This window comes from Eriocheir sinensis, chromosome 48 (assembly GCF_024679095.1).
Source record: "Eriocheir sinensis breed Jianghai 21 chromosome 48, ASM2467909v1, whole genome shotgun sequence".
Classification (NCBI taxonomy): Eukaryota; Metazoa; Arthropoda; class Malacostraca; order Decapoda; family Varunidae; genus Eriocheir; species Eriocheir sinensis.
In genome coordinates, this window is record NC_066556.1 from 6,369,848 (window position 1) to 6,389,033 (window position 19,186).

The following is a 19,186-nucleotide window of genomic DNA, read 5'->3' on the forward strand; positions in this document are numbered from 1 at the left end:
TCCTGTTTAGGATTTCGACCATTTGTCTACTGTCCTGTGTTAGTACGTCACTTTCATCTTTTAGGGGACCGATATTGCTTTTTGTCTTCTTTTTGGTTCTTATATACGTGAAGAACTTTTTCGGGTTGGACTTGGCTTCGCGTGCAATTTGCTTTTCATAGTCGCGTTTACTCTGGCGAATGAGTGTTCTGCAAGCTCTGAGGCTTTGATGGTACTGTTCGCGTGCCTCGTCAGTGCTGTTTTCCTTTAGCAAGTTGTATTTTCTCTTCTTCAAATTAATCGCCCGTCGAACTTGGGTAGTCATCCATGGTGTGCTTGTGGCATTATTTGTTCTCCTTGTCTTCATGGGAACAGTCGTTCTCTCTACCTCCAGGAGTTTGTTCTTAAAGCCGTTCCACGCGCCGTCCACCGGAGTGAGGTTCATGGGTTCCCAAGTTGTCTGGGTTAGCAGCTCACGAGCGAAGTTAAAATTGGCTTTTTTGTAGTCTGGAATCTTGGACGTGTTTTCGGTGAGTTCATGGTCTGTTCTGATTTTTAGGCGAATTAGGTGATGGTCGCAACCATCCAGTTTTTCGCCGACTTGACATTCACGTGTGAGATCTGAATCACTCACGAGTACTAGGTCTAATAAGTTATTTTCCCTCGTCGGTTGGCTAACAATCTGAGTAAGAAAAGTGTCCTCTAACATTTCGAGCAATCTGTTACCCTCCCGATCTCCAATCATCGTGGTCCAGTCAATGTTGGAACAGTTAAAGTCCCCGATAATGACTGACTGTTTGTTTTGTGTTATGGTGTGAATTTCCTCGTACAGCGCTTCGTCGTCCGCTGCTTGTTGCTTTGGAGGTCTGTCAACGGTTCCAATGGAGGAGGAGGAGGAGGAGGTATGGCTCAGTATTATAATTTTTTTCATCATCATCATCATTATCATCATCAGTCATCATTCTTAATTCACTGTAAAAAAAAAGTACCTATCCCAACACCCCTCCCCCCCCCCTCCCCCTACACCCTTGCTGAGGTATAACGCAAAGGTACAATGAAAGGGAGGCGGAGCACAATGAACACTTTATTGCACCGTGGTCGAGACGCGCGAATCATTTGAATTTGCACCAGAACGTTTGTACATGAACCACTAAACCTATATATGAGGTTTCTTGGGAGTCATCACCCACCGCCACCTCACCAGTACCTTCATCCCCCTTCATCAAAACACCTCCCGCATTCTCCTCACACTCACGTACACCCTCGCATGCTCACTCACACTCGTCGGTATCCTCTCATCCATCCTCCTATCCCTCTAGCTATTTAGATTAAACTAGAGGGATTGAAGTGGTATGGAAGTCTGTCTAGGAAGGTATAATTGGCATCCCTCATTTTCTCTCCCAAAAGACATAAACACACATCTACGTCGTTATCTTCTCATCCATCCTTCTGTCCGTCTAGCTATTCAGGTTAAACTAGAGGGATTGAGGTGGTTTGGAAGTCTGTCTAAGAAGGTATAGTTCGCGTCCCTCATTTTCTCTCCCAATAGACATAAACACACATCTAGGTCGGTATCCTCTCATCCATCCTCCTATTCCTCTAGCTATTTAGATCAAACTAGTGGGATTGAGGTAGTTTAAAAGTCTGTCTAGGAAGGTATAGTTGGCGTCCCTTATTAATTTTCTCCCCCAATAGACATAAACACACATCTACGTCGTTATCTTCTCATCCATCCTTCTCTCCGTCTAGCTATTCAGGTTAAACTAGAGGGATTGAGGTAGTTTGAAAGTCTGTCTAGAAAGGTATAGTTGGCGTCCCTTATTCTCTTCCCCCATACACACGTCAACACGCACACCATCATTGTTCTCTCATCCATCCATCTTTCCATCTAGCTATTCGGGTAAAACTAGAAGAATTGAGGTGGTTTTGAAGCCCAGTCTCCCCCTCACCCACTAACACACAAACACTCACTCATACACACGTCAAACCCTCCCATCTGTTACTCTACCCTCTTTTATAGCCATTCAGGTCGGACTAGAAGGTTTTAACGGTGATTCTGAAGCCACTCGAGAATGGTATCGTAGTAGGCCTCCATCCAGGCTATGTTGTTGGCGGTCTGCTCGATTGCTTGGTCGATGGCGCGCTTGGCCGTCCCCAGCTGCTCCAAATGATCGTCCCGGAACAGCTCCAGCTACGAGGAAGGCGAGGAAAGAGAGAACCAGGGATCAGTTATCGTTCTTGTCACCGTTTTAAGGATTGACCAATGTCGTACCTTTAAACACACCCACACACCCACATAACTCCCCCCCACCTACCACACACGTACCTGGTGCTTCTCCTCCTGTGTGTTGAACTCCTCTGACACGGTCCTGACCAGGTCGCCCAGCGTGGTGAAGGAACCGAAGCTGAGGAGGAAGAGATGAAAGTCAGTGTGTGCACCAGGAACTCTTGCATGCACTAATTGGACATGCCATTTCTACTTTCAGCCTCAACTAAGAAACCAGTAACAGAGAAGGAAAATACTGAAAGCTCCGGGAACTCTTGCACTCAAAAGCTGGACATGTGCTTTCTTCTCTTAGGTAACAAGACAGTAGCAGAAGAAGTGAGTGCACTATAAACTCTTGCACTCACTAGCCGGACATGGCAATTCTACTTTTAACCTTAAGAAACCAGTAACAGAGAAGGAAAATACTGAAAACTCCGAGAACTCTTGCACTTAGGAGTTGAATAGGTGCTTCCATCCACTAGCCAGCAAGACAGCAACAGCAGAAAGTCACTGAACGCTCCAGAAACTCGTGGTGTTACTCGTTGGATACACCATTTCTACTTTTTCCTTGAATAAGAAGCTATTAACAGGGAATGAGTATACTGCAAGTGCTAGAAAGTCTTGCATTTGGTATCTGGACAAGCGCTTTCCTCTCTTAAACAGATAACAAGATAACAAGCTATTAACAAGGAATGAGTATACTGCAAGCGCTAGAAACTCTTGCATTTGCTATCTGGACAAGCGCTTTCCTCTCTTAAATAGATAACAATTCACCAACAGAAAGAAGTGAATGCAAGCGCCGGAAACTCTTGCATGCATTAGTCGGACATGCCATTTCTAATTTTCCCTTATATAAGAAAACACGTGATCTCTGAGCGTTGGAATAAGAAATAAATGAAACGGAAAGAAGACCAAGAAGGAAATTAGTGTAGAGTAACGAAGGAGAAATATATAATGAAGACCACGACTTAAGAGATGCCATTTCTACTTTTCCCTTATATAAGAAAACACGTTATCTCTGAACTCTGGAAAAAGATATAAATGAAACGGAAAGAAGACCAAGAAGGAAATTAAAGCGTAGAAAAACGAATATTATGAAGACCACGACTAAAGAGAACGCATCAGGGAGGTGGCGTCACAAAGGCTGAACCTCCCGCGAAAATAACACTGCAAGCACCGGGAACCCTTGCACTCACTAGTTGGCGATGACCTCCCACTGGTCCCTCAGGTAGTTCCAGGCGAGGTCACGTCCGATGTCGTTCCTGGCCACGGCGCTGAACACTCTGGAGGCGTCCTGCTTCCGGATGCCGCTGTCTTCCGTGAACGCCATGTCGAGGTACCTGCAGGAGTGTGTGGGGGGAGCGTGAGCACAGGTAAACATTGGGAAGAAAAAGAGGTGTGTACGGATCGAATGTAAACGCTGGGAAAAGGCGGAGTTGAAGTCATCGTTTTCTTTGAAGTTTGTGTGATGTTTTATTTGATTTTTTTTTGTGCGGTAAAGGAAGCAGCTCAAGGGCAAAAATAGATAAAAAAAAGCCAAAAAAGTCTGCTAGTACTGCTCCTATAAAAGAAAGTAGAGAAAATGGATAAAAAAGGGAGGTCAAGTTTGTGTGATGTTTTATTTGATTTTTTTGTGTGCTGTAAAGGAAGCAACTCAAGGGGAAAAATAGATAAAAAAAGCAAAAAAAAAAAAAGTCTACTAGTACTGCTCCTATAAAAGAAAGTAGAGAAGATTGATCAAAAGGGAGGTCAATTTCGGAACGGTGCCCTCACCCTCGCCTCTAACACTACTCCTTTTAAAGAAAGTAGAGAAGATTGATCAAAAGGGAGGTCAATTTCGGAATGGTATACGCTTATGCACTCACCTGGAGAGGATCCACACCTCCTTGGCGCAGCCCAGGGTGGTGAGCAGCCTCTCCTTCTCGCTGCCCACGTTGGTCGCCAGGTACTGCTGCCACCCGAAGTTCCACGCCTCCTCGCCGCCCTCCGCGATGCCCGTGCAGTAGACGGTGGAGCGGAGGTTGGGGTTCACGGCCGTGCTGTTGAAGAGGTGGAGGAGATGAAGGTGGAAGAGGAGGAGGAGGAGGAGGAGGTGGAGGAGGAAGAGGAGGAGAAAATATGGCTCAGTGATATATTCTTTTCATCATCTTCATCCTTATTATCAATCGTCATTTATACTTCACTTTAAAACATAGAACCTTATCCCAATATCCTTGGAGGTGGAAGAGGAGAAAATATGGCTCGGTGATATATTCTTTTCATCATCTTCATCCTTATTATCAGTTGTCATTTATACTTCACTTCAAAACATAGAACCTTATAACCCAATATCCTCCACCTCTCCGTCTCATGTTACTGCTCCGGCAAAGGTTTTAATATCATCTCTACACTAGAGTGCATTTCCGTCGGCCCTGATTTGTACAATTCTTAGGTTGTCACTCTGATACTTTCGGGGTCCATCTGGTATCGGTCTTAACCCGGTAGCAGCGACGGGCCAAATTTGTGCCTTTACCGTGTAGCAGCGACGGGCCAAATTTGTGCCTTTACCGTGTAGCAGCGACGGGCCAAATTTGTGCCTTTACCGTGCAGCAGCGACGGGCCAAATTTGTGCCTTTACCGTGTAGCAGCGACGGGCCAATTTTCTGTCATGATAAAGACCCCCCAAAATAGATGATGCATAAACTGATCACAAATGCGTTGATATTTATTATGGAATGGTGTGTGTGAGCGATGATTTTTTCTCATTAATTCGCTAAGAGGGCCTTTAATTAATCCTCTTATCCTCTTTCTCTAAACTACTTCCACTCCCGCAATACCATCAGGGAACCCTTGAAGACTAACTTATGGCAGTGAGGGCAACCATTTCATCCACTTAGCCCGTTCACTCATCCACGTCATCAACTCACCCATTTGTCATCCACTTCGCTCGGTCATTCACTCACCCGGTTGTCATCCACTTCGTCCTGTCATCCACTCCATCTATTTGCCCTGCCATCTACTCACTCATTCTTAATCCACTACGACCGGTCATTCACTCATCCGGTTGTAATCCACTTCTTCCTGTCATCCATTCATCCATTCTCCATCCACTTCGTCCTGTCATTCTCTCACCCACTAATCCACTATGCCCTGTTATTCATTTTACCCTGTCATCCACTTCACCTTGTACTCACTCACCCTCTCATCCACTTCACCTTGTCATCCACTCACCCACCCTGTCATCCACTTCACCTTGTACTCACTCACCCTCTCATCCACTTCACCTTGTACTCACTCACCCTCTCATCCACTTCACGTTGTCATCCACTCACTCACCCTGTCATCCACTTCACCTTGTACTCACTCACCCTCTCATCCACTTCACCTTGTCATCCAATCACTCACCCTGTCATCCACTTCACCTTGTCATCCACTCACTCACCCTCTCATCCACTTCACCTATCTACCTACCCGCTCGTCATCCATGCGTCGTACTGCGAGACGGAGTTGGTCACGCAGTCTTCGTAGTCCAGGTTACAGGTCCACTTGAGGGCGAGACTCCTCTTATAATGCACCAATTGCTCGTCATTCTCGTCACCCTGGAAGCCCACACTTTGGTAGAGCGGCTCCAGGAGGGACAGCAAGTACGTCTGTCGAGGAGGGGAAAAGAGGGAACGGGGTTAGGAGCTAGTGAGGCCCTGGACGGATGAGTAAGACGGAAACTAGGGCCATATTCTCAAGCATTTTTGGGGACTTCACATCCACATTTTGATATTGCTTTGGTAGAGGTTGTGGTGTGTATTTTCAGGGGTAATTCTGAGTCTAGTGATAGTGAGACAAACATTTTCAGGGGTAATTCGATGAGTCTAGTGATAGTGAAACAAAAACTAGGGCCATATTCTCAAGCATTTTGGGGACTTCACATCCACATTTTGATATTGCTTTGGTAGAGGTTGTGGTGTGTATTTCCATGGGTAGTTTTATGAGTTTAGTGGTAGTGAGACTGAAATTAGGGCCATATTCTCAAACATTTCGGAGCCCTCACACCCTCATTTGGTAAGGCTTGGGTAGAGGTTGTGGTGTGTATTTCCATGGGTAGTTTTATGAGTTTAATGATAGTTTGATAAGGCTTCTGCACCATGAACGTCAAAAGACCTCACGATAACCCGACTAATCTCCGTTGTGGTCTTTGGAAATAGTTATTGTGAGCCTCGGATCTTTCATTCCACATCTTGATATCCCCCTCCTCCTCCTCCTCCTCCTCCTCCTCCACCTCACACCCACCCTGAGATTCCCGTAGCCACCAGTGCGTGTGAACATTTCCTCGATGTAGCCCATGTTGTCGAGGGCTGCAGACCACGGGTAGTACTCCTCCTCCTTCTCCAGGTACGAGTTGAGGTTCAGCGCTAAGTCGTAGGAGAGCTGACCTGTGGGAGAAGGGAGATCGAGGCGGAGGTCAGCAAGAGGTAGCACGGATGTCCCTCCAAAGTATCAGCGTCATTGTGAGCGATGGAAAAGAGATTGAGTGAAATCAAGAGAGAATGGATCCTGTTTTTGAATTTTAAGGGGGGGCTCCAAAGTCTCGAAAAATAAAAATGAGTTGTCAAAAGAGAGATGAGTTTCGGATATGATTTTCTTAGGCATTGTTCTTCTTTACCTGCGCTAGAGAATAAGTGAAATCAAGAGAGAATGGATCCTGCTGTTGAATTTTAAAGGTGGGTTCCAAAGTCTCGAAAAATAGAAATGAGTTGTCAAAAGTGAGATCAATTTCGGATGGAGAGATGTCTTGATATGATTTTCTTAGGCACTGTTCTTCTTTACCTGCGCTAGCCAGATCCAGAGCATCGTCCAGTAGCTGCGCCCTGTTGAGTATGTCGATGGCTGAAGGGTCACTCATCAACTGGGCCGACAACAGGTTCCAGTTAGCATCATCGTAGTTCACCTTGTAGTAGCTCCTCTCCTGTACGTTGAAGATCACCCACTGGTCGCTGGCGGGAAGGTCTGACACGGTGATCTCTTTCTCCGTGTCGGCCATCCACCTCCTGGTCTGCGTGTCGATGAAGTCGGGGTTGTCCTGCGACGTGTAGGTCAGCGGCACCCACCAGCTGTAGTCGTGGGTGTCGGTCGAGTTCGGAGACTTCACCTGCAAGAACCGCTCCTGGTGGGGGGGAGAAAGAGAGACAGAAAGGTGTGAGTGAGGGAGTTGTTCTTGTGATTGTGGTGTTTTTTTGTTGTTGTTCTGGTTGTTGTGGTTGGTTTTATTGTTTTCAGTGATTGTTGTTGTGGTTGTTTGTGGTTATGATTGCCGTTGTTATCGTTGTCCTCCTCCTCCTCTTCCTCCTCCTCCTCCTCTTCCTCCTCCACCTGCAAACGCACCTGGGTCACAGTGGCGGTGGTCCCTGCAGCGTCCCTCACCACCTTGATCACTGGGAAGCCCATCTGCAGCGTCCACGTGTCCATGATGGTCTTGACGGTGACGTCCTGCGGCAGGAGACCCGTCCCCTCCACGACCTGCGTCAGGGAGTTCCACAGGTCGTCTTGCTCGGCGTTGGTATATTTGCTAAGGGAAGGAAGGAATGCATGATTGACCGAAGGAAGGAAGGGAGGGAGGAAAGAATGAATGAAAAGAAGGAGAAAGGAAGGAAAAACTAAGCAGGGAAAGGAGAAAGGAAGGAACTATGGTGTGAAAGAAGGAAGGAAGGAAGGAAGGAGGGAAGGAAGAGAGGAAAGTAGGACTGAAAAGAGGGAGAAAGGAAAGAAAAATTAAGGAGATAAGAAGGAAGGAAGGAAGGAAGAAATCTTTGGCCACTCACTATTCCTGGAGGTAGTTGGTGATGCCCGTCCTGAAGTTCTCGGGCGTGAGGAAGTAGAACATCATCCGGATAATGGAGGCGCCCTTGGAGTAGGAGATGCCGTCGAAGAGCTCGTTGATTTCGTCCGGTGTGCTGACCTCTTGGCTGATGGGGTGGGACGACTCGAGGCTGTCCAGCTCCATCACGTACTGCAGGTCCACGGTGATGAACCGCTCTGAAACCCGCCACGTGGGCTCCAGCTGGAGGAAAGACACGAGTTTGATCTTTCTGATACACTTGAGTATGCGAATACCTTACCCGAATCCTTCCATGTTCTGCCACGCGCGTTCCTTTTGCAGGAGAGGATTAAGTTTTACCTTCATGTAATCAATTTGCCAAAGGGGTACCCCGCCTGCTGAGTGGGTGTTTGGGGGTTTCCGCATCTGGTGGGTCGCATATACGCCAAGTCTGGAACACCTCGTCCTCCACGGGAAATTAGGACCAATCACAGCGCGCGCTCAGCCAGCCACGTATTGCCAGCTCGTGACGTCATTACTTACCCTTTATTTACACAGTTTTATCAAATATATGTTAATTATTTCGTGAGAGCACACATATTTTCAACAGCGGGTCACTACACATTAAATAACAAAATCGGTTAATGAGAGTTACTTTCGTTCTGATGGCTGATCCTGAGTCTCGCGGCAAAACACCATTTACAACAGGCTCAACTACCAAAGAGAAGCAGCTGATCATGACATAACCTCAAACCACACAGCTGACCATTACACGACCTTTAAAGGAACTCACGTCATTAAGGCCGAGGTAGGAGACGAAGGTGGCGAAGCCCTCGTTCAGCCAGAGGTCGTTCCACCACTTGAGGGTCACCAAATTACCGAACCACTGGTGCGCCAACTCGTGCGCCACCACCTCCGCCACCCTGTCCTTGTAATCCGCCGAGGACACCGCGGGGTCGAAGAGCAGGGCGGACTCCCGGTAGGTGATGAGGCCCCAGTTCTCCATGGCGCCCGCCGAGAAGTCCGGGATGGCAATCATGTCCTGCTTGGGGAGCGGGAAGGGCGTGCTGAAGTAGTCCTCGTAGAAGGTGAGCACGTGGGGGCCGGCGTTGAGGGCGTAGGCTGTCTGGTTGATGGCATCCTCGCGCGCCCAAACTGCACGGGGGACGAAGACGGGTAGGAAGAGTTTGGCGGGAGTGTGTGCACGTAGATGTGTATATGTGCCACATATGTGTTCATGCATCTATCCATCTATCTATCTATCTATCTTACTCACTTCGGAAGCGCACGTGGTCGTTGGCGTTAGACTCGACATAGGTAAAATCGGACACGACGAAGGCGACGAGGTAGGTGGACATGGGCACCGTGGTGTTGAAGATGTCCCACACCCAGCCGTCCTGGCCCTCGCTGCGGGGCGGAGGGCGGGGGCGGTGTTAGTGAAGGGAGGTAGCACCAAAAGGGAACATTGTCTTTTTTTTTTTTACAACAAAGGAGACAGCTCAAGGGCACAAAAAAGGAAACAATAATAAAAAAAAAGCCCGCTTTTTGCTGCTCCTAAAAAGAATCCAAAGAGGTGGTCGAAAAAGAGGTTAATTTCAGAAGGAGAGGTGTCCAGATACTTAAGGAAACAGAGCCTCCTGTAATTTTAGGAGTGACTAAATTGTTGTATAACTCTTGCATCACACAACTTGGATATACCTAGAAATTTTTATGCTTATTAATCTTTTGTTTGGTGATGAAAACACGTCATGTACAGCAGCAGCTTCCGGAAGAAAATTATAATGAAAATAGAATGGAAGATAAATGATTCTTTTTTGCGGGGGGGGGGGGGTTCTTGACTTACAAACCAGAAAATATACTTTGTCAACTGTTTTTTTTTCTTAATGGGACATGAAGGATGGGCAAGTGATCCGAGACAAAAAAGTATTTCTTAATCTTTTTCTTTCTCTTTCTTTCTCTTTTCTCCCTCTTTTACTCTCTCTCTCTCTCTCTCTCTCTCTCTCTCTCTCTCTCTCTCTCTCTCTCTCTCTCCACATAGGTTCCGTGTATGGGGTCCGACTTTCTATATGAATCTATGTAATCCTCTGGGCACTCACACGGGGATGGTGTCGCTGAGCGGCATGTTGGAGATCGAGGTCTTTGTGGCTTCCTCCCTTGCGAGGCGCACGTCGAAAGTGGCCTTCATGGCGGGCTCGTCGAAGCAGGGGAAGGCTCGTCGGGCATCCGCGGCTTCGAACTGGGTCACCGCCAGGAACCTTTGGGAGAGATGCAGGAGTAATAGTAGTGGTAGTAGTAGTGATAGTAGTGGTTGTAGGTATTGTAGTAGTAGTAGTAGTAGTAGTAGTGGTAGTAGTAGTAGTAGTAGTAGTAGTAGTAGTAGTAGTAGTAGTAGTAGTAGTAGTAGTAGTAGTAGTAGCAATAGAGGTGATGCAGGAAGAGAAAGTTTAGGAGGAAGTAGTAGTAGTAGTAGTAGTAGTAGTAGTAGTAGTAGCAGCAGGCGGAGGAGAAGGTGGAGGAGGAAAAAGAGGAAAAAGAAGAAAAGAGAAAAAGAGGGGGAAGAAGAGGGTAAAAGAAAAAAAAAACAATATCACCAAGTAAGAAAAAACAACAACCCCCAAAAAAACAAAGAACGAAGCAAAGTCAAAAACAGAAAAAGAAAAACTCCGAGAAACGAAAAAAAAAAAAAGAAAGTCCCCAACAACGTAAACAAGAACAAACTAAACCAAAACCAAAACAGTCAATTCCCACTCACTTTGTATTCCCATCCTTATCCGTGTAGGAGGAGCGGTAGAAGCCAGCCAGTTGGTCGTTCAGGTAGCCCTCGAAGTCCATGGAGAGCTTGTACGTCGTGCCCACCTCGAGAGCCCCAGCCAGGACCGCCGTGTATGTCTGGTCCTCGTGATTGTATAGATGCTGGGTGATGCTGAACTCGGTGGCGGAGGCGTCAGTAGATACCACCTGCGGATAGATAGATAGATAGGTAGGTAGATAGATAGATGGATAGAGAAAGAATGAGTGTAGATATAGAGGGTGTTGATAAGTAGAGGGAGAGATAGAGAATGAATATGTGTAGATAGGTAGAGACAGATAAAATGTGTTGATAGATGGAGGGATAGATAGAGAAAGAATGAGTGTAGATATAGAGTGTATGGATAAGTAGAAGGAGAGATAGAGAATGAATGTTTGTAGATAGGTAGAGAGATAGACAAAGTGAGTGTGTAGATAGATAGATAGATGGAGGGATAGATAGATAAAGAGTGTGTGAGAGAGACGTCATTGTGTTTATATTTTTTTGTTTTTTATCCTTTTTTTTCGTAATTGTTTTGAGTTGTGTGATTTTTCGACCTGTGACGTACATGTTTTGGTCTCACTCACTCACTCTATTACTTTTTCACTCCCTCTCTCATCTACCGATTCACTCACTGACTCACCCACTCAGACATTGTTCCATTTACTCAACTCACGCATTGACTCACTCATTCCTCTACATACTCTCTCACGCTCTCAGTCACACTCACCTTCCCCCGCCAACACACCCCTTCCCCACCTTCACACCAGCTTCGCCAGATTGTCGTACTCAGCCGATTATATTTCCCGACTTCCTACCCCAAAACTGTCTTCTGGGATCCAATAAGGAAACTCATTTATAGTTATCGTTAAAAGAGTTAGATCCTGATGTTTTTTGGGAATAATTAGACGCCGGAAACAGGTAAATACTATGCTCTGAGTACGACAATCACACACTCACTCACCTTCACTGTTTCATTATGCGTCACGATGTCCAGGATGTTGAAGGTGAAGTTTGAGGTTGCTTCCAAGACTTCGAACTCTACATCCACGTGGCCGATGATGCTGAAGTTCCCATCGATGAAAGGCTGAAGTTGGACGTAGTAGTGGGTGGGGCTGAGGGCGGTGGGCAGGCGGTTGACTCTGGCCTTCCGTGTGGCGGCGGTATGTTTAGCAGGAGGAGAGGTAGGAGGAGGAGGAGGTGGAGGAGTGGTGGTTGGAGGAGGTGGAGGAGGAGGTGGAGGAGTGGTGGTTGGAGGAGGTGGAGGAGGAGGAGGAGCGGGAGAGGAGGATGGAGGAAGGGATCTTATGTGAACGGAGTGGTCTCTCATCTGCTGAAAAGTATTAGAAAAATGTGATGAAATATCCACAATTTTGTTCATGGCATAAGAGACAGATTAAGATATGAACACTAAACAAACCAAATCCCTACAACATCCTACTCCTATGTAAAAAAAATGAATGCCAGAGAAAAAAAATGGCAAAAAGAATGAAGGAATGTAGTTTTTATTTTCATGACATAAGAGACAGATAAAGATATGAAAACTAAATGAACTAAGTGCTCACAAAATCCTGCTCCTATGAAAAGAAAAACGGAGAAATGCAAGAGAAAAAAAATGGCAAAAAAAAAGAACGAATGTAGTTTTTATTTTCATGACATAAGAGACAGATAAAGATATGAACACTAAATGAACTAAATGCTCACAAAATCCTGCTCCTATGAAAAGAAAAACGGAGAAATGCAAGAGAAAAAAAATGGCAAAAAAAATGAAGGAATGTAGTTTTTATTTTCATGACATAAGAGACAGATAAAGATATGAACACTAAATGAACTAAATGCTCACAAAATCCTGCTCCTATGAAAAGAAAAACGGAGAAATGCCAGAGAAAAAAAATGGCAAAAAAAAAGAACGAATGTAGTTTTTATTTTCATGACATAAGAGACAGATTAAGATATGAACACTAAATGAACTAAGTGCCTACAAAATCCTGCTCCTATGAAAAGAAAAACGGAGAAATGCAAGAGAAAAAAATGGCAAAAAGAATGAACGAATGTAGTTTTAGAAGCGACTTTATATTTACCTCATGAAAGATATGAAGTCGAAGGTCCCGCATTATAACAAGTACCCATACAATAGTACCCCTTACACAGCACCCAGTGGCCTGTTCTCGTACCCAACCACCCCACACTATAAGTACCAAGACGTGTTTGATAAAGTCTACGGTATAAGCTTTCCCAGTTTCACCGTCCTACTTCATCTCGCCTTCATCTCTGCCCCAGTACCCTTTAAACATCGCCCTGTGCTCTCTTCTCATTCCCAGCCAAGGACACAATCAATAGAAGCAGCCCCGATACGTGACAGTCTCTACCTCAATCTACGGTGTTTTCTTGCCACATTTCACTGTCTTACCCTGGCCCCCACCGTCTTCATCTCCTCCCCTCTTACTGTCAAGCCCAATAATTGACCTAAAAAATTCAGCAAGACTCATCTCCCGTGTCACCCTGGGTTAAGTTTCCTCCCCACCACCCTAATAACCTTCTCTTGAGGCCGTACCGTCTGCTACCATTAGAGACAAAGGCGATTACTTGGCTGATTATCGCAAGAACACACGTTGAAATTGCAGTAAGAAATGGAAGACGACTGAACGGAATGAGATAGCAGTTAATGAAGTTTAAATGTGTATACTGAACTTGATTATTAGATATAGGAAAAAAATACAGGAATGGAATATGGTTGTGTTTAAACTGTGTCAACTGCAAAAGAGACAGAAATCAGTGTAGTTATGATGTGAATCTGTACTTGCTTAGAAATGGGAAAATTCAAGAAGCGAATATGGAGACTTCAGTGCGTCAAAACTATCTATTTATATCAATTTATAAAGGAATAGAAGTTAATTGAGTAAAAATATGTATTCCGAACCTGCTTAGATACCGGGAAAATACAAAGCGAATATGTATACTTAATTAAGTATGCTAAAACTCATTACATCTATCTATCTATCTATCTATATCTGTATCTATCTATCTATCTGTCTGTCTATCTCTCTCTCTATCTATCTATCTATCTATCCATCTATCTATTTATCTATCTATCTGTATCTGTCTATCTATCTATCTATCTATCTATCTATCTATCTATCTATGTATCTATGTATCTCACCATATTCTCCCGCTGTATCTGTGGCAAGTGCAGCGGCTGTTGTTGTACTTGTGGTTCTTGGTGCTGCTCTTGTTGTGGTTGCGGTTGTTGTTGTTGTGGTGGTTGTTGTTGTTGCTCTTGTTGGTGCGGTGAGATAGTGACCACCAGCACCGCCGCAGCCACAGCCGAGCACACGAACAGGCCCGTGAAGATGAGGGCCAGTCGACGGTTGATTCGTAACCCACCACCTCCGACACTCAAGGAGGAGGAGGAGGAGGAGGAGGAGGTTTGGGAGGCCTCAGAAAGCACCTCCCGACTCTCCCTAAGACTCTTGACCATGATGGCGGAGTGAGGGGGGGCAGTCCGTTCTGAAAAGAGGGGAAATATTATGATGGTGTCTGTGGTTCCTCTTTTCCTGTTATTTTTCTTTTTCGTTCTTTTTTTTTTGGGGGGGATGCTAAGGGGAGAAAAGGAGGTAGAGGAGGAGGGAGGTAGAAGGACGATGTAGCGAAGTCCTTGCTGAATAGAGGAAAATGATATGATAATGGTGTCTGTGGTCCCTCTTTTCTTTTTTTTCTTTTTTGGAGCTAAAGGAAGATAAGGGGATAGAGGAGGAGGAGGAGAATGAAAGGACAGTCTAGAGGAGTCGTTTCTTAAAAAAAAAGGAAAAACTATGACGGGGGTGTCTGTGGTTTCTTTTCTTTTTTGTCTTTTTTTGCTCTTCCGTGGGAGTAAAGGAAGCGGAAGAGTAGAAGAGGAGATGATTGAAATGACGGTTTAACGGAATCCTTTCTGAAATGAGGATAAAATAGGATGATGGCGTTTGTTGTTCCTTCTATCGTGTGTGTGTGTGTGTGTGTGTGTGTGTGTGTGTGTGTGTGTGTGTGTGTGTGTGTGTGTGTGTGTGTGTGTGTGTGTGTGTGTGTATTTTCTTTTTCCCGTTTTGCTTATTTGTTTGTTTTTTTACCTTCTACTACTACTACTACTACTACTATTACCGGTACTTGGTCTCGAATGTCCCAAGTTCTATCGTAATTTCTTATATAATGTCCTTAAGTTTAATGGGGTTTTTTCTTCTTTCTCTCGCACGATTCCCTGATAAAGATTTCCAGTTATCAAATGTTTGGTTTCGAAGGTGCTGTTATCTTGCATTTTTATCTTATCTCCCGTGCTTTTTTTTTATTTTGTGTGTGTTGCCGGTACTGACGTGACAGCTCCAAGGTCGAGGATCAAGAGGGCAAGGAGAGGAGCATTGTGTAACCAAATGGCTGACCCTCTGTGTTATTATTATTATTATTATTATTATTATTATTATTATTATTATTATTATTATTATTATTATTATTATTATTATTATTATTATTATTATTATTATCATCGTTGTTATATATTTTTATTTGTACTTTTGTGTTTTTTATTGCAATGATAATAATAAAAATTCCAGAGACTTGGTCAGTATCGATATCTCTGATCCACACATCATGACAGAGAGAACAGACTGATTGAACTGTTTCGAAGATATCGCGTCACCTCTCCTACCACCTTTTTTATTGGAATTATATCTTGTGGAATTTGATGGTTTCCGTTCTGTCTCAGTACATCCTCCAACACCTTTATGTACGGTTCATCTACGCCCTGCCTGTTGAGTGCTTGCATGACTGCTGAAGTTTTGACAGAGCCAAATGCTTTCTTATAATCTATTCTCGTCTCTTACTCTGAAGATACTAGTTAGTTCTTGCATTAGGGAGTTGAATAGCACAATGTTGAGCTTAGAACAGAAAGTCTTACGCAGCAGGGCCGCGGGAGGGTTGAAGACATGTAGTTAGTGAGTTCAGAAGAGCAGTTAGCATGAAATTAGTGAATTTGAAGGATAGAAGACAGCCAGTAAAGGGACGAGTTGATGAGGAGAAAAGACTTTGATTGTTTTGTTCAACTGTGCTGTGTGGATGGATGCACACAGTTTTCCACAGTATGAAAATAATTGATGAAGATGACAAAGAACTCCCAACTTCAAGGATACTAGTTTAGTGAGATAAGAAATATGGCGTTTTCAGTTGAAATTTTGAGTAAAGGACATTACAAGAATGTTTAGTGTGGAAAGGGACAGGTTTGTGTTATTGAAGAATAGGGGGTTGATGTCTGGAAGGTTGTGTCGAGTTATGAAGAATTTCAGTTTTTGAGGCATTGAAGGACCAAGTTCCTTCTGCTTTAATATTAAACAATAGAAAGGTCAGAGAACAGATGTTAAGCGCCCTATACCATTCGTCCTATGATTGTGCGATTCCTCATGCTTTGGACTTTTGGTAAATGGCGAGGAATAATGCAGAGTAGATTTATCGGCAAATGAACGGACGGTATAGTGTAGGAACGTTTAAGTGAGGAATTACAGCCAGTCGCGGAAAGATCAGTGAAGACATTTCCAGAAAGAGGGTAGAGGATAGAAGGGACCCCTGCGGAGCCACTGCTTATAGGCACACAGGTAGAACAGTTTCCCTCTATTACAGCAAAAATAGATCGTTCAGAAAGGAATCGTCAGACCACAGCACAGAAAGAGGAAAATTATTTGGGGAAGGGGAAGCGGAATTCAAATATTTATGCCGCACTCTGTCCTAAGTCTTCGGTAACAGCAAAAGTTTCCCCGAGATGCATGAAATGGTGGCAGGGTAACGGCGCATCATTCTGTCAGATATTTTTCTACATTAACTGCTCTACTAGACAGAGTGGAGTCAAAGGCTCTTCGTCTCATCGTTTTCTACCTCTAAAATTCCACCGCAATATTGGATCTTTTTCTATCTTCTATCAATATTTTCATGCCAACTGCTCTTCTGAACTGCCTAACTGTATGCTTCCCCCCTCCCGCCGCCCCGCTGTACTCGACGTTCTACTCTAGCCCATCCCTGTACTGTCCAAACCCTTTATGCAAGAGTTAACCAGCATCTTCATTCTTTCATCCCCTTCACTGGTAAACTCTGGAACACCTTTCCTCCATCTGCATTTCCTCCTGCCTATGACTTGACCTCTTTCAAGAAGAGAGTATCAGGACACCTCTCTACCCGAGATTGACTTCTCTTTTGGTCACTACTTTTTATCTAATTAGGAGCAGCGTTTAGCGGACTTTTTTTTCCTCTACACTTTTTTATGCCCTTAAGCTGCTTCATTTCCTGTAAAAATATACTGTAAAAAATGATTATATATACACTTTATCTAGAAACACATAGCACAAACACGTGAGATCATACTGTAAAAAAGATTACATATACACCTTGCGCTTCACCTAGAAACACAGGGTACAAACACGCCACGGAATATTCACCTGTGCTACGAATAAGACCTAAAACACTGAACCTCCTTCAGTACACTCGGAGGCTGCCGGGCGTGGGTGAGGCCAAGTCCAGCGGGAGTGATTGCGACGCCCCGCCAGGCTCTTGTTTAATAGGACGAATGTCTCTTTTATCTTATCGCCGCCGCGTAAGATTAAATGGCCGCGTGAGGGTAGTCCTGAAGGTTGTGTAAGGGCTGCTGAGTAGTAGTTGGATGTAGTGGCCTACTTATGTTTGTTTTGTGTTTACCGAAGAATAAACTTCCTTTACTTCCACTACTATTACTGCCTTTCCTCCTCCTCCTCCCAAGCCATTCCTATGGCAAACGAATTGATTGAATCACTGAACGCAGGCAGCCTAGTAATGAGCCAACAGACTTTCTGCTGCCTGCCAGTCCATGTTTCCATGTTTCCATGTTTCCTCCTCCTCCTCTTCCTCCTCCTCCTCCTCCCTGTGTGCGGGTGAAGTGTTTTCACCTCAGGGAACTAGACGCCCCTGCCTTGTATAATCTCAGGTCACCTTTGGACAAGGTGTAATACCTGATCTGTCTCCCGTGCCAGGGTCATGGTGAAACCTCTGGGCAGCAGCAGTGGTGGATTTGACTGCTGGTAGAGGATCTCTTTATGAGACAATGGCTGGAGTTCCAGGGTCCTAGTCAGCTGGATCGTGCCTAATTTTTAGGCCTGCGGTGTAGAGGAGTGTGGCGACCTCTACACTAAAAAGCCTCCCTGGGAACCAGTTGTCGGTGTTCGTTGAAAGTAGATCAGTAGATATCATATATCTGGATTTTCAAAAGGAATTTGATAAGGTCCCCCACAAACGGTTGCTCAGTAAACTATTGGCGCACGGTATCTCGGGTAACATTCACAATTGGCTTGCGGACTGGCTCTCTGAGCGGAAACAGAGAGTAGTTATAAACGGTGTTTCATCAAACTGGCTCGATGTCAGAAGCGGCGTACCTCAAGGAGCAGTGCTTGGTCCCATGCTCTTCTTAATTTATGTTAATGATATCGATAATGGGCTCACTTGCAAAGTATCAAAATTTGCTGATGACACAAAAATCGCTAGTAAGGTAACTATGACACTCGACGAAGGAGCATTACGATCAGACCTAGATCGACTTGCACGTTAGGCCAATCAATGGCAAATGAAATTTAACGTTGACAAATGTAAAGTGTTGCACATCGGTAACAATAACACTCGCGTTCGGTATACGTAATGAATGGCCAACAACTTTCTGCAGTAAGTAAAGAAAAGGATCTTGGAATCACTATATCAAGCGATTTAAAGCCCGGTCAGCATTGTTCAGAGATAGTTGAAATCGTAAACAAATTGGTTGGCTTCATCGGACGAATCTTTAATAATAAATCGGAAAAAGTGATATAAAAATTATAAGTCGCTGGTTCGACCCCGTCTAGAGTACTGTGTACAGTTTTGGTCTCCCAGTTACAGAAAAGGCGTAGAAAAGTTAGAACGGGTTCAACGGAGAGTAACAAAAATGATTCCTAGGTTGAGAAATTTATATCATGAACAAAGGCATAAATAAGCAAATTTATTCAGCCTATCAAAACGAAGAATGCGAGGCGATCTAAAAGAAGTGTTTAAAATGTTTAAAGGATTCAGTGATATTAATGCGGAAGATTACTTTACAATTGATCGATCAAATAGAACATGAAAAAATAACAATTTCAAGATGTGGTAAAAGATTCTCGTTGCACGAAGCCAAACACTTCTTCAATAGAGTCGTTAATGTTTGGAATTCTCTACCCTGTGATGTCGTTGATAGTGCAACAGTTACGGCCTGCAAGAATAGACTAGACAAGTATTTTGAATCCATCCATCAACTAAGATATTACTCATTGTCGTAATAACGTTAAGTTGTTTCGAATACTGGTGTCCTTGTCCG

General features: G+C 44.4%; 1 protein-coding gene and 1 long non-coding RNA gene across 4 annotated transcripts in view; one reads left to right on the plus strand and one right to left on the minus strand.

The window, feature by feature from the left end:
* The first annotated feature begins 868 nt into the window (after positions 1–868).
* LOC126981515 (uncharacterized) lies at positions 869–1,807 on the plus strand. The gene is made up of 2 exons (XR_007733972.1): positions 869–1,326; positions 1,469–1,807. It is a non-coding gene; the product is annotated as an uncharacterized LOC126981515 (long non-coding RNA).
* Positions 1,048–19,186, minus strand: part of LOC126981512 (aminopeptidase N-like) — a 40,159-nt gene continuing 22,020 nt past the window's right edge. Inside the window, exons 1-16 of one of the 3 annotated variants that reach the window (XM_050832628.1) lie at positions 17,274–17,409; positions 13,982–14,328; positions 11,786–12,151; positions 10,786–10,991; positions 10,130–10,288; positions 9,310–9,440; positions 8,827–9,188; positions 8,038–8,276; positions 7,601–7,784; positions 7,046–7,382; positions 6,509–6,651; positions 5,696–5,874; positions 4,111–4,284; positions 3,442–3,585; positions 2,306–2,384; positions 1,048–2,170 (exon numbers count right to left, since the gene is read on the minus strand). In XM_050832628.1, coding sequence (XP_050688585.1) covers positions 2,024–2,170; positions 2,306–2,384; positions 3,442–3,585; positions 4,111–4,284; positions 5,696–5,874; positions 6,509–6,651; positions 7,046–7,382; positions 7,601–7,784; positions 8,038–8,276; positions 8,827–9,188; positions 9,310–9,440; positions 10,130–10,288; positions 10,786–10,991; positions 11,786–12,151; positions 13,982–14,299 — 3,168 coding nt within the window. In that variant the 5' untranslated portion in view covers positions 14,300–14,328; positions 17,274–17,409 and the 3' untranslated portion in view covers positions 1,048–2,023. Of the gene's footprint in view, positions 2,171–2,305; positions 2,385–3,441; positions 3,586–4,110; positions 4,285–5,695; positions 5,875–6,508; positions 6,652–7,045; positions 7,383–7,600; positions 7,785–8,037; positions 8,277–8,826; positions 9,189–9,309; positions 9,441–10,129; positions 10,289–10,785; positions 10,992–11,785; positions 12,155–13,981; positions 14,329–17,273; positions 17,410–19,186 lie in introns of those variants that run through there. The other 2 variants (XM_050832626.1, XM_050832629.1) reach the window with 2 other exon arrangements.